Below are 20,157 nucleotides of genomic sequence, written 5' to 3' on the forward strand. Positions count from 1 at the left end.
TGCTGTTGTTAGTCTGCCTGAGATTTGGACATTTTAAAATCCAAATATACTGTGAGAAGCATCACATTTTTAGGCATTGTGATAAATAACATATTGTTCCAAATTGTAATAAAAATGATTGGCAGAATTTAGCTAGTCTAATATTAATACATAAAAACCAATATCATTGTTTTAAACACACTTTAATGATTAAACGTAATAACCATTTGCATTGCTAATATGCCTCGCTTGCACTGTATGTTGCCAGTCACACTAATATTTAATTTAGTTTTGGAAAATTAAACCCACAAACTAAACCCAATTCCTACCAGTTTTAAATTCGAGATTCACTCTTCGCAAGAATAAATCATCCTCCACTTTAAAAACGTACCTCTTCATTGTTTCACATCAAAACATAATTTTACATTGTTCACAAACCTGTTAAAGAGACTGTGTTACAGCTGTCAATATTTTTTACTCATTTCAGCTTAAATAAAATTAAAAACAGGCTCAACTGGGTCAAGTTCACTTGCTCATTGAAAAATATTAACATTAATTTCCTTCAAGATACAACTCTGGTTGTGTTCACAATTCTGTTGACTGATACATTCATAAAAGATAAATATATGTGTGAGGGAACATAGTGGAGATGGTGTAGACCCAAATTGCAGGGAGCAGGCAGACGGAGTGCCCTCAAAAAATAATGATTTAAGATGGGAAGGAAGGGCAAAAATACAATCATGTAATCCAGGGGTCAGAAACCCTCAGCTCCGGAGCCAGATGTGGCTATTTCATCCTTATGTTGTGGCTCTCCTTGGTTTGGGAAAATAAATAACGCTTGGTTCAGATTGACTACGGAGGGCAAAAGAAGCGACGTATTTGAATTGCAGTCAGTGATGTTTATGTGATGTGTTAGGGCGACATCTATATCTGTTTTGTGCGACAGGACACAAAATGTGACACGAGACAACCAATCAGTTTCGGAAAGGTAAAAAACAGGAAATATAGCGTTGACTTCCAGATTAAAACCACATATTTTTTGTGTAAGGTATAACTGAACATAAAAAATTGAAGAATTGAAGAATTCTTACCACAAAATAAATGGTCATGGTAAATGGACTTTCACTTATGTAGCGCTTTTCTACCTTAGGTACTCAAAGCGCTTCACACTAACTAGTCATTTACCTACTGATGACGCAGCATCAGGAGCAACTGGGGGTTCAGTGTCTTGCTCAAGGACACTTAGACATGGTCTTGATGGTCGGGGGATCGAACCCACGGCCTTTCGGCTGGGAGACGACCACTCTACCACTAAGCCATGCCGCCCCCATCTTAATGGCACTGCGTGTGAGAAAGGATGGACTTAAACATTGGGTCAGTCTGCTGGTTTTTTTTTATTGAAACCAAAAGGGTAACAATATTTGTTAATACAAACACCACTAAGAGCTAAATGACAAACGGCAACTGTAAACATAAATACAGCGTGGTCTTCTAGATTAAGAGCAGATATTTCAAGATAAATTAATACAGCCGTCTGCTTCCCACTAGCCCCATTACCATACTTTTCCGAATACGTTTGATACACACATTTTTATATATATATATATATATATATATATATATATATATATATATATATATATATATATATATATATATATATATATATACACACACACACACGCGCACGCACGCAGTATACAGTGGACCTCCGGTTTACGATGTCCCTGCCTTAGGTTTTTTTCACCTTACAACGTGGATTGCAACGTTTTTTTGTCCCCTCTTTACGCCATTTCTTTCGCCTCTACCTTTATAGGTGCGTCACTGCTTAAATCACCACAATGCTGGTCTGCTATTGGTCAGTGTCACGATTCAAAATGGGGGAATTTTAAAGCTAGCCTAGCTTAGCCTTCTTCCCTCGGGGCCATAACAAGCTCGTCACGTCACTCACAGATAAATAAATCCTTTATTTATTTTTTTATGTTTGATGGTATTTAATTGTTTACATGTATATTTTATAAACGTAGCACTTACTATACTATTTTGTTACCAATTTTTAATATGTATCTACAATTTTAATGTTTTTACCTGGGGTTTTACACACATTAACTATTTAATGCGGAGCGTACAAAGCCACCAACCTCCCCCACTGAAAGAAGTAACTGTGTGGCCACAGGAGGCAACCTCAGCCCTACAGGACTGCTTTGAGTTAACATACTGGGACATTTTTAAGGAAGCAGCCACCTACAACGGTATCATAGATATTCAATCAATCAATCAATCAAATTTTATTTGTAAAGCCTGAAGGAAATTCATATTTTTCAAATTCAATGTATCAATAAAATAGTGTGTACATGGAACTATGTTATTCTAATAAAGGTTGAGATGGTGTAATGTCAGTATAAAGCAGATATAGTCTTGGCCCAGGAGAAATAAAGACAATTCGGCACCTCCAAAAGGAACAGATGGCATCCCCCGACACAACATTCCACCAGGAGCAAAAGGCTAGGTGTGACCTTCAAGAGAAGATATCAGTCAGGGTTTATGGTGCTCAGACTTCCTCCCGCTTCAAAGAATGGCCGGCAGAACAAAGACTTTTGAAAACACCATCCCCACGCAAACAGACCCCCACGCACGCACACACGCACACACCGACACGCATGTGCACGCACACACACACACACTTGCATTCCACACTGGGACTACATGCCCCAAAAGGGTATAAGAACTGAATGTTGAAGGTGAAACGTTGCCATTTTCTTCTCCGACCTGTGGCAGGACTGGCCCGAGGCCTCATGTACTTTCCCACTCTGTCTGGATTAAATCAATTGTTTCACTATGTTGTGGTATGGGCGATCTTTCAACAAAAACAAACACGCTAGGAACTAGTTGAAGGCAAGAAGCTTTTTCTAGATTCCTTCAAGCCCTAAATAAATCACCGAAGTCTCAAAGGGCTTTACAGATGACTATAACAGGAAGGCTCTACAACGCATTGTGAGGACAGCTGAGAGGATTATTGGTGCTCCATTCCCCTCCCTGCAAGACCTGTATACCACCCACCTCAGCCACAAAGCCATCACGATTGTCACCGATACAAGCCACCCTGCGCACAGTCTGTTCAGCCTCCTGCCCTCCGGAAGGAGGTACAGGAGCCACTGCACCAAACTGCTGAACTTTCTCTCTCTCCCCTCCTCCCTCCCACACTCAGCCCCAGCTAAAAGAAACACCTAGCTGGCAGACGAAGTTTAGTTTATTGGACCCCCCCCCCCCCCCCCCCCACACACACACACACACACACACACACACACACACCACCACCACCACCACCACCACCACATAAACTCAAACCTAGCTCATACACTTGCAAAATTTGCACAGACTTGCTGCCGCCATATTTTTTTATAATCATACTTCTATTGCACTAGCGATTACACTTAGAAGTATAACAACTACTTGTGATAGAGTATATATATATATATATATATATATATATATATATATATATATATATATATATATATATATATATATATATATCGCAATTTCATTGTGCTGTTAGATTAGGGTTATCGATCTATGTCTGTCTATCTATCTATCTATCTATCTATCTATCTATCTATCTATCTGTCTGTCTGTCTGTCTGTCCGTCCGTCCGTCCGTCCGTCCGTCCGTCCGTCCGTCCGTCCGTCCGTCCGTCCGTCCGTCCGTCCGTCCGTCCGTCCGTCCGTCCGTCCGTCCGTCCGTCCGTCCGTCCGTCCGTCCGTCCGTCCGTCCGTCCGTCCGTCCGTCCGTCGAAGTTTAATCTGTTTTTTATTGTTTAAAAAATGTTGTTTAGGCGCAGTGGGAGAGTCCAGCATTGCCGCATTCGATCTATTTCAGAGGGACAAAACACATCCTACTACTTGACAGCAAACCTACAATTTCCCAGTGTGTATGCCCTGATACAGCACTACAGAGAGAACCCACTACGCTGTCAAGATTTTGAGTTGCGTCTCACTGATGCTGTACCACATCCAAACCCACATCTACAGCAAGGGTTTGTAACAGCAAACTTACATTTCAAGTACATTAAATTTAATGCATGTGCCAGTGTTTCCTTTAGGATTTTTTCAGCAGATGTTCTAAGGAACTGTGTTGGTGTCAACAAACAACACCAGACTTCATTTTAGTGCTCAGCAATAAAACAAGATGATTTTTGGGGGGAAATGATCAATTTTGAAAGAGTGACATAGAGCTCAACAATTTGAGAAAAAAAATTAAATCTTTTCTGACAAAGTTTGAAACAATTTTTAGAGCAGCAACCGCTGCGAGGTCCCTATTGTTCCTCTCCAGATTATTATTATTAGGGCCCGAGCAGCGACCGCTGTGAGAGCCCTCTTGTTTTTCTCCGGATTATTAGGGCCCGAGCAGCTACCGTGGCGATAGCCCCCTTGTTTTTCTCCGGATTATTAGGGCCCGAGTAGCTACCGCTGCAAGAACCCTCTTGTTTTTCTCCGGATTTTTTGGGCCCGAGCAGCTACCGCTGCGAGAGCCTTCTTGTTTTTCTCCGGATTATTAATATTATTTCCTGTGCAGAACTTTTCCATTTTTGAGGGCCTAAACACGCACAAAAAGTTTGCACAGTTCTCGGGCCTGGTGAAAAATTTGATATTTTAGTGTTCCGTTAAACAATGCAAAAAAAATGGCTCTGCAGCGCCACCTAAGGTCGAAAAAGTGCAGATGGTCCCGGACCGTTTGACCTAGAGATACGAAAATTTTTAGGCATATGTAGGATCTAGAGACCTACAAAAAAGTCAGCGCGAGCCATGTGCTCAGATGTACAGGAAAAGCGTTATGAATTTTTGAATGTGCATTTTTGGCCCATTTTTGCACGTTTGCACGTCCCAAACTGCTCCGTGTTCTCCTAAATGCTTTACCCAATCCCTTTCAAATTTGCTTTCGTGCATTATCACACATAGTGGCACAATTGGGCAAAATTTGGTGAAGATCCGCCGACATATATGACAGGGACAAGGCTTCAAATTATGTGTACAATTTTTCCTTCGCCAAGAGTGACAAAAACCTTAATAACTCTGATGTACTAGCTTAAAATAAATTAAAACTTCATAGACAAATGGAGACTTATGCCTTCAACACCTTTGAAAAACATTTTTTGAAATAGCTACTAGCGCCGCCTAGTGGTTGATAAAAATGTCATTTTTTACACTTTCAAGTATTGTGCTCAGTCTGTTGCAGTCTGAAAATTGGTCAGAAAACCATTAAGACATGGAATATTAAGGTTTTAAAATTTTATGACTTCTCAATAATGAGCGTGGTCTGCACGCCTCCTCAAAGTCAGATGTCTTGCCAAAACAAAAAAAGTGGCTGTAATTGGCCACAAAATGGCCTTATGAGTGGAAAATAGCCTCTCACTCCCGGCCCGTTTGACGGAGAGCTACAAAAATTTGTAGCAGTATGTAGGACCTCGAACCCTCCAAAAAAGTCAGCGTGAGACGTGTGCTCAGATGTACAAAAAAAGAGTTATGAATTTTGAATGTGCACTTTTGGCCGGTTTTTGCTCGTTTGCAGGTCCTGAACTGCTCCTTTTTTCTCCTAAACGCTTGACCCAATCGACTTCAAATTTGCTGTGGTGTTTTATCTGACTGGGAGGCACAATTGTTCAAATTTTTGTGAAGATCCGCCATCAAATATGTTGGGTGCGGGGCTTCATATTATGCCTTTGATGTTTACTTCGCCACATGTGACACAAACCTTTATAACTCAGGTGTACACGCTTCGAAAAATCTGAAACTTCACAGACACGTGAAGACTTAAGCTCTTAACACATGTTTAATAATTTCTTCAATTGCTAATATGGCCACCTAGTGGCAAGCAAAAATGTCAGTCTGATGTCTCGCCAAAACGGACAAAGTTGCTGTATTTGGACCCAGATGGTCTTATCTTTTCTAAACGTCATATATTTGATGGGTTTCTTATATTTGATGGGTTTCCAATGCGGAACACTCCTATCAACATATAAAAAACGTTTTTATGTGTTTAGCTGAGCCCTTTAAAGTAATATCGCTGAAATTAAGTCTGACAAGCCTCTAGACAGCCCTGCTGACCTCCACCAGATTTTACGAAGTTTCGATAATGCCTCCACATCCATTTTCATTCAGAAGCTTTATCGGACCAGTAAAATTTGCTGTAATTTGACCCAGATGATCTGATCTTCTCACAGTTTCACACATTGGATGTAAATCTATTCCTGAAGACATCGATCCTGATGATCCAGATGATCCTTAAACGGCAGCCATGTCCAACCCGTTTGACCAAGAGCTACAAAATTTTTTACGCATATGTAGAACCTCAAGACCTACAAAAACATTATAGAGCACCATGTATTATGATGTAGAGAACCAGAGTTATCAACTGTTTAATTGAACATTTGGTCCCTTTTTGTAAATTTTTCTGTACCGAAACCCTCGACCCGATCAACTTCACATTTGGCATGCATGTATGATGGGGGCGGGGCTTCAAAATATGTGTTTCAAAGTCAAAATGCCTTCGCCATGAGCAACAAAAACCCTAATAACTCCAATGTGCAAGCTTCAAAAAATCTGAAACTTTGCAGAAAATGTTTCAGTCATCGCCTTAAAATACTTGCATGATAAATTTTCAAATTTATTATAGCGCCACCTAGTTCTAGACAAAAATGTCATTTTTTTAAACTTTCATGTATTGTGCTAAGCCTGTAAAAGTAAATGAACTGAAAATTTGTCCGAATAGCATCATGTCTTGGAGAATAAGGGTTTTCAAATTTTAGGACCTTGTGATAAAGGGGGTGGTCTGTATGCCAACCCAAAGTCGGAGTTTGCCCAAGTCAGCAAAACTTGCTGTAATTGAGCCCAGATGATCCTAAAACGGCAGCCAGTTCCGACCCGTTTGACCTAGAGCTACGAATTTTTTTAGGCATATGTAGGACCTCAAGACCTACAAAAACATTACAGGGCGCCATGTGTTAGGATGTACAGAACCAGAGTTATCAACTGTTTAATGTAGCATTTGGCCGGTTTTTGTAAATTTTTCAGTACCGAAACCCTTGACCCGATCAACTTCACATTTGGCGTGATCCATTATCTTACATAGTGGCACAACTGGGCAAAATTTCGTCGAGATCGACTTACATGTTTGATGGGAGCGGGGCTGCAAAATACTTGTTTCAAATTTCCTTTGCCATCAGTGACAAAAACCTTAATATTTCAATTTTTGTACTGTACTAATCCTGTTTGAGCAATTTAACTGAAAATATTCCAGAATAGCGTTGAGGCATGGAACATGAAGGTTCCCCTATTTGACAACTTTTTGCCAATGGGCGTCATCTCAAATTCCGGTCTCACAATCCGAAAAAGTTTCTGTAATTGGACCCAGATGGTCTTGTCTTTTCTAAATTTCATATAGTTGATGGAAGTCCAATGTAAAACACGTCGAGCGCCACCTAGTGGGAGCAAAAAATTTCATTATCGTTGAAGGATTGCATCCAAACCCAGTTGCTTTGCCTTACAGCTACCAAAATTTGTAGGCATATGCAGGACTTTAAGATCTAAAAACCAATCAAAGACAGCCATACGCTAGGCTAGGATGTACAGAAAAAGAGCTACAGATTTTTGAATTTGCAATTTTGATGCATTCATGGCCATTTGTAAGTCTTCCGCTGCAGCTGCCTTCTCTTATACTGTTGGCCCCATTAACTTTCAATTTGGCCCAGACCATTATCAGACTTGCACAACTGGTCCAAAAATAGTCACGATCTTATGAAATAATATGATGAAGGTGGGCTTTCAAAACACGAAGTCAATGTTTCCTTCACCCTTCAATTCTACCTTTTCTAAAACATTGACTTCTACAGTTAGCCTGCTAATGCACAAATACATTCATACCCAAATATGTTCATACCTCGAACTGTTCATACTTCAACGTGCTCAGGTCTGCGAGGGCCCGTTATAGCTGCTTGCAGCTCTAGTTATTTTTTGTTTTTTTACAAATAACAAATAACAAAAAAGACATAAAATAATATCATTCCATCAAAACATTAAAAAGGTATTACTCAATCATTCATTTATGAGAACATTAAGGGTGCATTATTTCCTCATTCTTCTCTCTGCTTGTTTTCGTTCAAACTTGTCTTTTTTATGTAAACAAGTCATATTTTTAGTTTGTCATAAAAAGTATTAACTTTTTCACTGCCATACATGAGCTTTTTTTTGTCATGTTAAATACTTAGGTCGTGTGCCAGTGACAAGTATTCTTATTATGTAGGCTTTTTTTTTTTAAATTAATGGATTGATGACACTCATGGCCAGAGCTTTCCTTAATATTATGCCAATTGAGCACTATTGTAATGTAGTTAGATAAATATGCAACCATATTTTCCCACCAAAAACACAGTTTCCCTATATTCATTCATGTTTTATCGAAGGGAAGGACTGTTGAGATGTTTCAGATGCCACTAAAAAAATGTGTTACAGTCACTGATGTGCAAAAAACACATCTTTCCCCACAAAAGCTAAGTTTTTACTTCAGCAGAAACTGGGCCTTTTCTTTGTCAAGGCAAATGAAATTATAAACACTTTCAAATACCAATTTCCAGCTATCAGTGAGAGGCACCTTTCAGTGTGTGCTAAATGCTGACTCCCATTTAACATCAATCTGATAGGTTAACTGAACACAGCCACATTAGCTTTTTTAAAAGAGTGTGCAACCACACTATATTTGAATTGATTTACAGTACTGTTGCATATCAAATTAACTCTCACTTATTAGCCCTTAGTTTCAATTTTTTTTTTACTCCATTCTAATGTTGCTTATCCTGAAAATTAAGTTCCAGATATACAAATTGATCATCAAGTTGCGATGATTTCACTTTTGTAAATTAAACACTAAGATGAATTGGTTTTGTAACGGTATTCCTTTGGGTTAGGACCTTTTCATATATACAGGAAATCATGATAAATCCTGTGTAAAAATGAAGTGTATAATTACTTGAATCAAATTTTCAAATGTGGGGTGACAATTTTATGAAAACTGCTTGACTTTTGTTTTAGGTGGTTTTACAGAAACCTTAGCAGACGTGAAGCTGAAGATTATTTGCTGAAAATTCCCAGAGATGGAGCTTTCCTCATTCGACAGAGGGAGGGAGAACCAGACTCTTTTGCGATCACGTTCAGGTTGACCCGCATAGTGATGGTTCATTTGCTTAATTGATCCTATTTTGTTCTGAATTACAATTCTTCTCTCAGAGGTGACGGCCAGGTGAAACACTGTCGGATCCAGAAAGAAGGCAATGTTTACCTGCTTGGAACAACAACTGAGTTTGAGAGCCTAGTGGAAATGGTAAACTACTTTAAGAAGAAGCCATTATATCGCAAGACCAAGCTACGATATCCAGTCACGCCTGACCTAGTGGCTCGCTTCAGCAAAGTGAGTTGCAAGAAATAGGATGAAAATGGGTAAAAATTAGCTACATTTTTTATAAGCATGTATCCTTTAATTTATTCTTCATAAAATTCAAATTATTTGCATGATCATTTTTATATTTTCAGAGGTTAAAGTGGCCCTGAGTATACACATATGAATATAATATGCATATGAATTTTGGTGATGACTACCAGCACTTGTAGTTTTCCGACATTTAGCGATGATTGACTTTAAACTCCCTCGGCAGCCTGTATGCAGACTTTCAGCACAGACAATGGCTTCTTCGGCCTCCGTGTCCAATGAATCACTGCCAACCTACAGGCTACTGCTTTATATCCCCAGGATGTCCTCAGAAGAGTGGCCTACAGAGCAGCAGCATGGAGTGTGTGAAACTACAGTCTCCTCCAAAAGTATTGGAACCGTGAAGCTAATTCCTTTATTTTTCCTGTAGACTGGAAACATTTGACTTTGACACCAAAAGATGAATATGAGACAACAGATCAACAATTCAGCTTTTATTTCCATGTATTTTCATCAGGATCAGTTGTACAACTTAGAATTTTTTTTTTTTTTGTAAAGAATCATGACATTTTTAGGTGCTCAAAAATATTGGAACAGATCAAATTAAAGCAAGTAAGATTTATTATTTTGTTGCAAATCCCTTGCTTGCAATAACTGCATCAAGTCTATGACCCATTGACCTCAGCAAACTTGTGCATTCTTCTTTTGGAATGCTTTATGGAATGCAGCCTCTCTCGGATGTTGTTTGTTTTGAGGGTTTGTTCCCTTCAGTCTCCTCTTCAGCAGTTGAAATGCATTCTCTATAGGGTTCAAGTCTGAAGATTGACTTGTACTTCTCGACCTTGATAAAGTCCTTTATTGTTTTTGATGTGTGTTTTGAGTCGTTATCTTGCTGCATGCTGATGTTTGGCTGCATTTATTTTTTTAAATGAGCAGACAAAATCTTTCTGTAGACGTCTGAATTCATTGTGCTACTTCCAATCAGGTGTTTTTCATCAATGAAGATTAACGAGCCCATCCCAGAAGAAGCCATGCAAGCCACAGCCTTGGCATTGCCCCTATCTTGTTTTACAGATAAGATTGTATGTTTGGGATCACGAGCATATCTTTTTTTCTCTAAATTCTAACCTTTCCATCACTTTGGTAAAAGTTCATCTTTGTCTCATCAGTCCGTAAAACGTTTGTCCAAGAATGTTTGAGGCTGGCGGCTCGGTGGTGCAGTGAATACAGTTCAAGGGGTCCGAGTTCAAATACATCTGGCTCTGGCCTTCCTGTGTGGAGTTTGCATGTTCTCCCCAAACCTGTGTGGGTTCTTTCCGGGCACTCCGGCTTCCTCCCACACTCCTAAAATGCATGGCAGGTGAATTGGACATACTTAATTGTCCATCCGTGTGATTGGGCTAGTGAATGGTCATTCATCTCTGAGTGGCTTAAATGTTCTGGTGTAGCCTCTGTACTTTTGTTCATGAAGTCTTCGCCGAACAGTAGAGACTGATACCTTCTCTTTTGCCCTCTGGAGGTTGTTGATGATGTCACAAGCCATTGTTTTGGGGTCTATCTTTGCAGCTCTCACAATGTTTCTATAATCAAATGCTGTTGATCTTCTTGTTCTACCTGTTCAACTGTTACTTACTATACCAGTGGTATTCTCCTTCAAAACATTCCAAATGGTTGTACTGGCTATTGCCAATGTTTGTACAATGGCCCTGATTGACATTTCAGCTTCTCTCAGCTTCACAATTGCTTCTTTCTTCCCCATAAACAGCTCTCTGATTTTCATGTTTGTTACACCTCTTACTAGAATATAAGTGCACTCTCCACAGGAAAAAGCCAACTCTGAAACTGAGGACTACAGACATCATCTGCTGTTTATTCGAAATAATTAGTGAAATTAGAAAACTACAGACAGCATCTGCTGTTTATTCGAAATAATTAGTGAAATAAGAAAACACAACAAAACACACCTGTCAGTCACATGTTACAATATTTTTGATCCCCCAAAAATGTAATGCTCTCCTCTAGGTTGTGTATCAGGTCAAATGTAAACACCTAGAAATGAAAACAGAAATGTTGAATTTTTGTCTCATATTTTTCCTTTGGTGCCATAATCAAATATTTCCAGACTACGGGAAGAATAAAGGAATTGTCTTCACTGTTCCAATAATTTTGGGGGGCACTGAATGGTATTCGTAGCCCAGGACCACCTTCAACTAGTCATAGGCCATAGGACTGACCGTTATAATATATATATATATATATATATATATATATATATATATATATATATATATATATATATATATATATATATATATATATACGCAAAAATTGACCACAAAAAAATAAATCTTTTGCCACGGATAAGCCGCACTGGACTATAAGCCGCAGATCATAACATCAGATGTTTATCCAAAAAGATGGAATGTGAAAGTTTAAAAAAAAATATATACATATTTTTTTAAATCGTCTACCAACTTAAAAGCATTTTGTCTAACCCTTGACCCTTGTCTAACCATAACCCTTGAAATAGAGAGCTCCAACTTAAAAGCATTTTGTCTAACCCTTGACCCTTGTCTAACCATAACCCTTGAAATAGAGAGCTCCAGAGGGCGGCTCAGTGGCGCAGTGAATAGCACGTCGGCCTCACAGTTCAAAAGTCCCGGTTCAAATCCACCTGGCATGTTTGCATGTTCGCTTCGAGCCTGCGTGGGTTCTCTCCGGGCACTCCGGCTTCCTCCCTCTCCCCAAAAACATGCATGGCAGGTGAATTGGACATACTAAATTGTCCTTAGGTGTGATTGAGCACGTGATTGGCCGGTTGTCTCTGTGTGCCCTGCGATTGGCTGGCAACCAGTTCAGGGTGTCCCCCGCCTACTGCCCAAAGCCAGCTGAGATAGGCGCCAGCAAGCCTGCGACTCCTGTGGGGATAAGCGAAAGAAAATGGATGGATAGAGGGCTCCAGAAATGCTTTGCTGAAGCCTTCTTCACCCAAGTGACGACTGTGGCGAGATCAGAGCATGGATGGGTTGCTATTCGCTTTGTTTCTCCCCCCACCTTCTGACATCAACGCATGCCATGCCACTGCTCTTGCATATTTGTCTTGAACCAGCTGTCTTTTTCTTTTTATAATGGGTCAAAGTTTGTCTGAACAATTATCCACACTGTGAATAACAATCCACATTGTTGACATCAGAGAGGCAATAAGGCGGCACTTGACAAAAGTGCATTCGAGAGTGCAAACGCACTGAAACGGATCCATACCATATCAAATCAGAGATTCAAGATTCAAGAATTTTATTGTCGTATGCATATTCATGCCACACAATGAAATTCTATTTCATTCTATTTCTATTGGTCAGCCTCACTCATTTCAAAATGGTGGAATGGTAAAGCTTTGTTTGATTGTGAGTGGTAAAGGAACCTAGAAAAACTTCTTGCATCAAACTAGTTTCTTGCATGTTAGTTTTTGTTGAAAGATCGCCCGTACCAAAACATAGTGAAACAATTGATTTAATCCACAGAGTGGGAGAGTACACGAGGCCTCGGGCCAGTCCTGCCACAGGTCGGAACAGAGAATGGTGACCTTTCACATTCAGTTATTATACCCTTTAGGGGCATGTAGTCCCACTGTGGAATGCAGGTGTGTGTGTGTGTGTGTGTGTGTGTGTGTGTGTGTGTGTGTGTGTGTGTGTGCGTGGGGACCTGTGTGCATGTGTGTGCGTGAAGAGGGAGGAAGTCTGAGTACCATAAACCCTAACTCTAAGTCTTCTCTTGATGGCCACAACTGGCCTTTTGTTCCTGGTGGAATATTGTGTCGGGGAATGCCATTTGTTCCTTTTGAAGGCGATGACTAGTCTTGATTTATCCTGGTCCAAGACTATATCTGCTCCATACTGACATTACGTCGTCTCAATCTTTATTAGAATAACACAGTTCCATGAACACACTATTTTATTGATACATTGCATTCAAAAACAAAACAAAACATGCATTTCTTTTAATGGTTACTGTCAGAGAAATCTCTAAAAGAAGACTAGGACAAGCCTAGCTGCTAAGCAGCAAAAAGAGTAACTCAGACCAGCCAAGATTGACTATACTATACCATGGATAGGGAAAAAGCTTGGACAAATGAACTCCTGCGTTCTCCAACGCTAATTCAACGCCCAAGCCCCCCTGCCTGGTTTTTATTAATTCAGCAAAAAATTGCACATTACAAGACATAACAAAAAGAGCCAGTCGGGCGCCACCAACAGCTGGGCCAAGGTCCCAGCTCACACTTTCCTGCGTCAACAGCTTTATCTAAGGACTGGGGCGAGATGAACTAGGACTGCACACATGGATAGCAATGCACACTATTATAGACAAGAAATAAGCACATAATCATAACAACCTAATATATGATTTCCTTCACAGTTACAAAACCGCATTTATAGTACATTTTACTGCTTAATTCAAAGTTGAATGGGTATCAAGATTGATAGTGATGTTAAAGAGGGAAATAAGAGGATTATTCATATGGAAATGAAGCTGGAGATAATCAAAAAATACAAAGCTAGCCTAGCCTAGGTGACTCTTACTAGGGAATATGGGCAACACAAGCGCCACTCAAAGGTAAATACGTAAATCCTTTCTATATTTTTTATTTATGATGTTTTCTATTTGTATACATGTATGTTACGTATACGTAGCACTTACTACACTATTTTGGTACCAATTTTTAATATGTGTGTACAATTTTGATGTTTTTACCTGGGGTTCTAAATACATTAGCGATTTAACATAGGTTTGGATTGCCTGCCATGCGGTGACTTTGCCTCACGGGCCCAACCGCGGAACAGATTAATCTCGTAACACGGGGGCTCACTGCATAGATGTATATAGTTGTATATATAATACTTTAAAGCCTTGTAAATGACATGATAATACTTGGTTTGCATTTGAATTATTGTTATTCAAACACAGCTACGTGCAGGAAACAGGTTTGGTTTTGAGTTATGCGGGTATAAGTCGAACCCCCAACCCAATATGGGGGGTGAAAATGAGGGGAAAAAAAACTCGTACATGGAGATACAGTACTTCAAAACAATATACTTTACAAGTATATCTTAGATACTTCATTTAACCAAATTACTGTAGCACACATAGTGCCCACTTGTGCTTACAATAGTTCTTCAGATCAAAATAGTATTTAAATAGTAATAAAGTAAAAACATGTAGAAAACATGATAGAGCTTTGGCTGTTGATGTCAAGTATCCCACTATGCAATGTGCCAAATGTGATTAAACCCATTCTGGCAGAGTGAAAACTTGTTGTTTACTAATCTGAGGAAACCCCACACTTTGAGCGGTTGTCAAACCAGAGTGCCACAACGAAGAAAAGAAGTTGGGAGTATTTTACAGACTTGCAGCTGAAGTACAAATGCTTAACAATGCTGTGTGGGTGGATGGCTCCTCTTGCATATGAGTTGCTCTCCAGCACCGAACAGGTACACCAGTGCCGCCCTTTTCCCCATCTGGTGCTCTTGGTCATCATCCACTTTGCCACTCTGCCACAGACCCTTATTTGGCCAACCGCTCACCCAGGGGGAAATTTTTACATATGTATTTTTTCTCTGCCATTTTTGCATGTGTGTAGTATTAGGGTTGCTGCTCTCATGGCACCAGCCAGCCCAGTCCTGGCTCAGAGGCAACCTGGATGATCCGACAGTAGCCAACATTTGCCTCAAAGATTAAGCAGTGCAAGTTCACACGGCCAGTAACCTAAACTTCTAACCTTCTGTTAAGTGTTACCCAAGAACCCCTATAGCGGGCTTCATAAACTGCTCAATCTGTGGCTGACAGCATGTTTAACAAATGGCAGAATAACATGAAACTATTGAGACCTCCGATAGGCCATCTGATGACACATTTGTGGGGTTTCTGAATGATGGCCCGCCCATTCTGTGTAATAAACTAATGGACAAATTTGAAGAGGGGGTTCACTGAAAAACAGTCCATGGCGCCAGCGAGTGGCAGCACTGGAACAACCGAAGGGGGTCCAGTAGGGTCCGTAGAGGGAAGCTCAGGAGGGTGGCCTTGACATGGCTTCTCAACCAAATCCACATCCTGGAAACGTCCATTGGGGCAGGCTTTATCCTGTCAATGAAAATAGTCTCAGGCCTGCCTCCCTTGTCCAGGACCAGTGATTTATCTACATGGCAGAGGACTCAGGTCCTGGGTATGCCTGCTGTGAAGTAGCAACAGGTACGTGTGAACAGGAAAAATAACTCAATTTGGACCAGGGAACTGTAGCCCCTGGCCTGAAATTGCAAGGCACCCTAAACACCTGGCCGTATAAAAGTTCAGCAGACGAGCACTGCATATCCACAGCTGAGGTCATGATTCTCAGCATGACCCAGGGAAGTTTGTTGACCCAGCTTTTAATTTACCTAAATTTCTGCCTTGCGAACCCCACTTCAGACATGCTTGTTGTGGCTGGATGGTGACACCACATGTGAGTTGTTAAATCAGTCGTTCCACCTGTTTGTTCACACACGGCAACTTTATTGATGCCGTTGACTCAGTCTTTCTGTTTTTAAGGCCTCAATTTTGTCTATAATGTATATTCATATGTATGTCATCAGTAAACTAAGGCTTGGGTGTATTGCTCATTAATATGGGTAGTCAGATCAACCATCCCATCTAGGGTGGACAGACACGAGTGATAGACAAGTTGGTTCCTAAGTTTGCTCTGTAGTCCATGCATGAAGGCATCAACTAGGCATTCTCTGTTTCTGAAGTCAATGGCATAATCTACCAGGGTTCTATCACTGTTGCAAAGCTAAGACCCAATTCAATCTGGCGTTAGTCAACCTGAACACCTTCCAGATCTCCACCAAAACTGTCCTAAAAGAGGAGCATTCCTGTGATTTCCTACCCCATTCAGCAGTTTTCCACTACTTGACCTGCCCCATCAGATGATTAAATGTAAAGTCTACCCTAGCCTGATTTGATATGAATGTTTAGGGATGAAGGGTGAATTGAGGGGAGCAGTTGACTCAAAGGCCTCACAGCTTTTGAGGTCCCCTTTATATTGTTCCCGGGTTCATACTGGGGGTTCAGGAGCATCAGACAGCCTATGAGCAAGTGGAGAGGCTTGAGCAGAAGGAGTGGATGCCTACGTGAGTGATGTGGTGATGGCCAGTAGTTGCTCTGTGATCTTGGTATGATGGCGAGACTGCTGATTCAACAGTTTTTCCCCTCTTTCAAAGCGGTCCAGAGTGGAACCACTGTGTGCTGGATCTATGACGGGCGCAGTTATACTAAAACAATCAGAGACTGGACGCAAGACACTTAGAGACAGGCAAGATTACCGAACAATTTGTTCAGGCAGGTCGAGCAGGTCTTCTTTGTCAGGTAAGTTGGAGTTACGGTTGTCGGGGGCAGGCTGGGTTGAAAGCCTTACTGTAGCTTATGAAGACAATTTGACAGCAAAGAGCAGAACAGGTGGGCTAATAGACTGAGTCAATGATTGGTTACACCTCGTGATGAGGTTTACTGAATGGAATTCAGCTTGACAGATTGGTGATAGTGAACTGATGAGAACTGGCAGACTGTGACACAAATTGCCACTAAACATAGGCATTGATTATTTTACACCTATTCTGTTTGGGTAACATCCTCTGTAAAGAACGGTATCTTACAGTACATTCTGTTTGACAGGACAAAGATACTGCCTCACTGTATGAAATGAAGACATATGTGGAACCGAATGAGATTGAGTCATCACTGGTGTGTACAGCATACATATTACTACTTCATTTGTTGCTTTTATTTATACTGTAGGCTTATTGTGTTTCTTTTCATTTTTTTTCTTCCCTTAGCCAAAGAGTACTGTTAGGGCTGTTTATAGCTACAATGCTCAAAGGTCCGATGAACTCACCTTTAATAAAGGAGCTTTGATACATAATGTGTCTAAGGACAATGATGGATGGTTAGTCAATTTACACATTGTTTGACATGAACAAGTACAAAAATTCTCAAAGAAAAGAAAATATTCACATCCCCTTTAAATTTTAGGTGGAAAGGAGACCATGGTGGAAAAGTGCAGCTCTTTTTTCCATCCAATTATGTTGAGGACGTGTCCAACAACACCAAACTTGATTTTGGACAACAGGTTTTTTTTTTTTTTTTAACTTAACTGGAATATTGTTTGTATAAAGACTAAAATATGATGTGTGTTTGTAACCTAAATGAAAACAGGACATGGAAGATAATCCCTTGGGTGAGCTATGTAAGGGTGTGGTGGATATCTCTAAGTGCAACATACAAAACTGTGAGTACTCATTTCCCTTCACAAATCACTTTAAGTTCATCTTTTTTTTTTTTAAACAATGACGGTGACAAATGTTATGCTGAAACTGAATATCAAATAAATCTTGTGACCATGTCTAAGAATCTGTTCTTGATACGGTGAGAGTAAGGTAATAAAATACCATTTGTTTCACCTTTCAGTCCTCAAAGTGCAATGTAGTTAATGACAAAAGGATTTACAAGTTACAAGGGATACTTTATTTATTTAGCCATTTTCAGCTTTAAAATGTTAATATTTTATCGAATGACATCACATGTACTCAGAGCTAAGATAATAACCAATCTCGAGTCAGCTTGTGAATATCACATGACCAAACTCACAAAACAATCAATTGAAAATCATGTTTGCCTGGTTAAAGCACCACTTAAAGGGACCATTTGTAGGATTTAGACCATTTTTAATTATGGACAGAGGAGGTGCTTGCATTTATCCTTGGCCGTAGCTATAACAGACATGGCAGCAACTCCCCCAAGTAATATAATTTAATGATAATGAGACCTATGATTATATTTAAAACATACCGTTGGTCATTAAGAACTCATTTATTTGTATATGTAAGATTTATTTTATATGTGTAAGATTTTTCACTACGGACAGCAGGCCATTTACCATTGTCCGTAGCTATAACAGACATGGCAGCCTCCAGAGGAGTGCCCCCCCCCCCCCCCCCCCCCATGTAATGTAATTTAATGATAACTACACCTACGATTATATTTAAAACATACTGTTGTTCGTTAAGAACATATTTATTTGCAAGATTTTGACATTTAGAACCATTTAATTTATTTCTTTTTAATGAAAAACGGTCTAAATCTTACACACTGCCCCTTTAAAAACTTTCAGGTTGAGTTGATTATGGTGGCGCCCCTTTTGGACAAAGGCAGTAGTTTATCCTCACTAGCTACAGGAAACAAACCAAGGCAGCCTCAGTCGAGAATCCCTCCTTGTCTTTGAGCTCATGCTAGTCAGTGAAAGCTGAGCTAATGTGGATTTTTACACTTAATCAACTTCGCATGCCTGCAGGAAGCTCTGTCCATTACGTCAGTATGAGGAAGAGTTGTGGCTCGACTATTCTCCACTGTGACAATTCCTGTAACTTCTGTGATGTCTTTGTAATTTGCCAATTGTGATTCTTGTTTCCAGAGGCATTCCGCAGAAGAGATCTGTATGCATAGCTGCAAATTTGTGTCTAATTTAGCTTTGTAGAAGTTAAAAGTTGTTTTGACAACAGAGATGGGAAAATCAGATCCAGAAAATGAAATTCTTGCCACAGTTTGGCTTTATCCACAGATGCTTCTATTCAACTTGTAGCTGATCAAGCTCAATTGACTGATGGTTGAGTAGAAACACCTTTGGCGAAAGCCAAACTATGGCAAGGGTTTTTACTTTTTTGACCTGGATTTCCCATCTCTGATTTACAGGCATTTTCACTCCTAGGTTTTACATTTGTATTCACAAGTAAAACACACACACACACACACGCACCCACACGCACACACACACACACGCACACACACGCGCGCACACACACACACACACACACACATTTTGATTTATATGCAAAAGGAAACAAATAAAACCCACAAATTTGATTCTCTGAAATTTAGCGCTTTACCGCCCTGCTTATTTGTACATTTGGATCTCAGTGTGATTCTTTGAAGAGCATAGTGTAAATTTTGCCTAACAAACTGTGTTGCTTATTACTAAACTTGACATTATAAATATGCCATGGCTGTCCTGCCTTATTGTTTTTTCAGTGAAAAATGGTAAAAATGGAAAGCTGCATGTTCTGACACTGCAGAACATGGAGCAGGACTGTTTGCGTTTTGACTTGGCCACAGACTCTTTGGAGGAGCTTTTTGAATGGTACAAAGTGGCTTGGAGCATCACTCAGAGAGAGATGAGAAAGCAATTCAGTAGAGAACAAGAGGCAAGTGATTGCTTTTTCTGTGTTTATATGAGTGTTGTTGAATTATTAATAGTTACTTTAAAGCGTCCCCACCTCAGCAGCATTGCAGTTATAGTCTTCACAAAAGGTTTCTTGTTCTGTGCTGCAGCATGACATCAGTTGTTCAGATAATTACATTGTTATATTAATGTTGTTATTTGTACTATCGTTATTATAAATTGCAAATGAGTTAAACAGTGACAAGTATTGGAGCATGTATATATTAACACAACTTATAATAACAATCAACAGCTATATAAGTGACATAAAACTTGGGAGACGTTTCAATAATTATGTTCATGCCAGGTGAGCTACACTTCTTTCATGAGGAACTTCAAGGGCCACTTCCTTACCAAATTATCATATTGGAGTCAAGACATCCAAAAAAAATGCTAACAGT

The 20,157-nt window shown here is 39.9% G+C and overlaps 1 protein-coding gene across 6 annotated transcripts in view; it reads left to right on the forward strand.

The window, feature by feature from the left end:
• Positions 1-20,157, forward strand: part of plcg2 (phospholipase C, gamma 2) — a 209,121-nt gene that overhangs the window by 56,198 nt on the left and 132,766 nt on the right. For all 6 annotated transcript variants that reach the window (XR_015865985.1, XR_015865986.1, XM_088418162.1 and 3 more), the window contains exons 18-25: positions 3,815-4,015; positions 9,063-9,185; positions 9,258-9,438; positions 17,158-17,226; positions 17,319-17,428; positions 17,515-17,611; positions 17,698-17,770; positions 19,567-19,739. Coding sequence is in view for 4 of the 6 variants with exons in the window: in XM_088418162.1 (XP_088274288.1) it covers positions 3,815-4,015; positions 9,063-9,185; positions 9,258-9,438; positions 17,158-17,226; positions 17,319-17,428; positions 17,515-17,611; positions 17,698-17,770; positions 19,567-19,739 (1,027 nt within the window). In the remaining 2 variants the exon portion in view is untranslated. The remainder of the gene's footprint in view (positions 1-3,814; positions 4,016-9,062; positions 9,186-9,257; positions 9,439-17,157; positions 17,227-17,318; positions 17,429-17,514; positions 17,612-17,697; positions 17,771-19,566; positions 19,740-20,157) is intronic.

The sequence above is a fragment of the Hippichthys cyanospilos genome, chromosome 6 (genome assembly GCF_059441005.1).
Source record: "Hippichthys cyanospilos isolate Australia breed blue-spotted pipefish chromosome 6, RoL_Hcya_1.0, whole genome shotgun sequence".
Classification (NCBI taxonomy): Eukaryota; Metazoa; Chordata; class Actinopteri; order Syngnathiformes; family Syngnathidae; genus Hippichthys; species Hippichthys cyanospilos.